Below are 2,265 nucleotides of genomic sequence, written 5' to 3'. Positions count from 1 at the left end.
TAGTTTAGTTGTCAGACTGAAGAGAGCGGAGCTGTTTTAGAGTCTATTATTCTCTGAGCGACTGAAGCCAGTGCAGAGACCCGAGCACTGGACTAATATGATAGTTTTCTCAGGAGACAATTTAATGGATAATGTGAGACACAAAGAGAGAAGCGTCTGATGTGATTTTTGACATATAGGCTAACTGTGTTTTTTCCTGCTCAACAGAAACACTCCCAGTGCAAAGGACTGAAGACAGGAAAAGTATTCAGTCAGTCTGAGGATATTGGACACAGACGACACAGCTCCGTGAGTCCAGTTTACTTTTGTTGATTTTTCTTTGATCAGTGCAAAATGTCGGAGAGGATCGCTGCAGTGGAGGATTATCTGACCTGCCCTGTGTGTTTGGACACATTTAAAGAGCCGGTGTCTCTGGGCTGTAACCACAACTTCTGCTCCAGCTGTTTACAGAACTACTGGGACAAACACAACACCAAGAACTGCCCGCTTTGTAGAAGGAAGTCCTCTAAAGAGTTTCCCCTAATGAACTTTGCTCTGAAGCAGCTGAGCCTTAACTTTAAAGCAGAGGGGAGGTCTGCAGTAAACCCCCTCAGACTGAAGCAGAGGGGGGGGTCTGCAGTAAACCCCCTCAGACTGAAGCAGAGGGGGGGGTCTGCAGTAAACCCCCTCAGACTGAAGCAGAGGGGGGGGTCTGCAGTAAACCCCCTCAGACTGAAGCAGAGGGGGGGGTCTGCAGTAAACACCCTTGGGTTCCTGCTCTGTTCTGTCTGGACGAGGCTCGTGCTCTGTGCTCTATCTGTGAGTTCTCTCAGCACCGAGACCACACTGTGGTGTCTGTGGAGGAGGCAGTGTCTGGGTTAAAGGAGCAGCTACAGTCGGAGCTAAAGCCTTTGACTGAACAGAGAGAGCAGGCCTCGGCCTTACAGCGACAGTATGAGGAAGTGCGTGTTCACTCGGAGAGGCAGGCAGAGGCGTGTGCACGTCACATCAGGGAGACCTTTGAGCGACTCCACCGGTTCCTACAGCGAGAGGAGGAGCTGAGGCTGACAGCTCTGAGGGAGGAGCGGAGCAGACAGCTTCACACCATGGACTCAGAGCTGGAGAAGGTCAGGGAGCTGCTGTCCACTCTGAACAAGAACATCTCCACTGTGGAGCAGCAGCTGAAGAGGGAACACATGGACTTTATCAGACAGTACTCACACAGTCAGAAAAGCTCCCGCTCACTCCTCTCACAGCCAACACTAAGACTGGGCCCAGGACTCCTGATAAACCAGGCCACAGTCCTGGGCAACATGGGCTTTAAGGCCTGGGAGAAGATGAGGAGCCAGGTCCACGACCGCCCAGTCATTCTAGACCCAAACACTGCAAACGAATGGCTTCATCTGTCTGAGGATCTGAACAGAGTGAGAGGTGGAGAAACTAAACAACAGGTCCCTGATAATCCAGAGAGATTCATTAGATCTGCTTCAGTTCTGGGCAGTGAGGGGTGGAGCTGCGGCTCACACCAGTGGGACGTGGAGGTGGGAGACCATTCAGACTGGATCATAGGAGTGACCAAAGAGTCTGTCGACAGGAAGGGAGAAACATCTGCAACTCCAAAACATGGAGTCTGGTGTTTAGAACTTACAGATGGAAAATACAATGTTGTTGATAAAAAACTGAATGTAAAGCTCAGACCTGAGAAGATCCGAGTGCGCCTGGATTATGACGAGGGGAAAGTGTCTTTCTACAACACTGACGACATGTCTCTGATCTGCTCTCACACAGACAGATTCAAGGAGAAAATCTTCCCTTATATTTCTGTTGGTAAAGCTGGAGACGCTAAAACCAAAGAGATTAAAATATGTCCCAGAGACGTTCAATTAAAGACATAATTTTCTTCTACACATTTATAGTGTTTATATTGTGTTTTCTCCTCATCTAAAACATTGGTATTTTTTTTGTGTCTTTCATGTTTGAATAATCCTGTAATTGTACAAACATATATTTACATGATTGAAAATGTCAAATGACAAAATCCAAAAGAAAAGACATTTCTCCTCATGTGTCAAATATCGAACTTTTAATAAAACTAACGATCATAAAGTTAATGTCATTCTGTCGTTATTTTTAATTTGTTAATCATCCAATTTTTTTGCGAAGGACTGTTGTGGAGCGGAGGGAGCTGTGCAGGAGGAAGAGGAAGGTGGTAGAGGAGCTGACCAGTGCAGAACACCACGCTCTGAAACAGGGACAAACCCAGGTGCACCGTTTCAGAGGAGACTG

General features: G+C 47.4%; 1 protein-coding gene across 1 annotated transcript; it reads left to right on the top strand.

Annotated features, from left to right (window-relative positions):
* Positions 1-333: 333 nt before the first annotated feature.
* Positions 334-1,916, top strand: LOC306981190 (nuclear factor 7, brain-like; the record flags this gene model as incomplete). Its single annotated transcript, XM_079580749.1, has 2 exons — positions 334-512; positions 566-1,916. 2 exons carry the CDS (start codon positions 334-336, stop codon positions 1,872-1,874), a joined length of 1,488 nt encoding a protein of 495 aa, XP_079436875.1. The 3' UTR covers positions 1,875-1,916.
* Between the last annotated feature and the right edge of the window lie 349 nt (positions 1,917-2,265).

This window comes from Gobius niger (genome assembly GCF_951799975.1).
Source record: "Gobius niger genome assembly, chromosome: 21".
NCBI lineage: Eukaryota > Metazoa > Chordata > Actinopteri > Gobiiformes > Gobiidae > Gobius > Gobius niger.
Note: the sequence above shows the minus strand (reverse complement) of the source record. Positions and strands in the feature narration are given on the sequence as shown.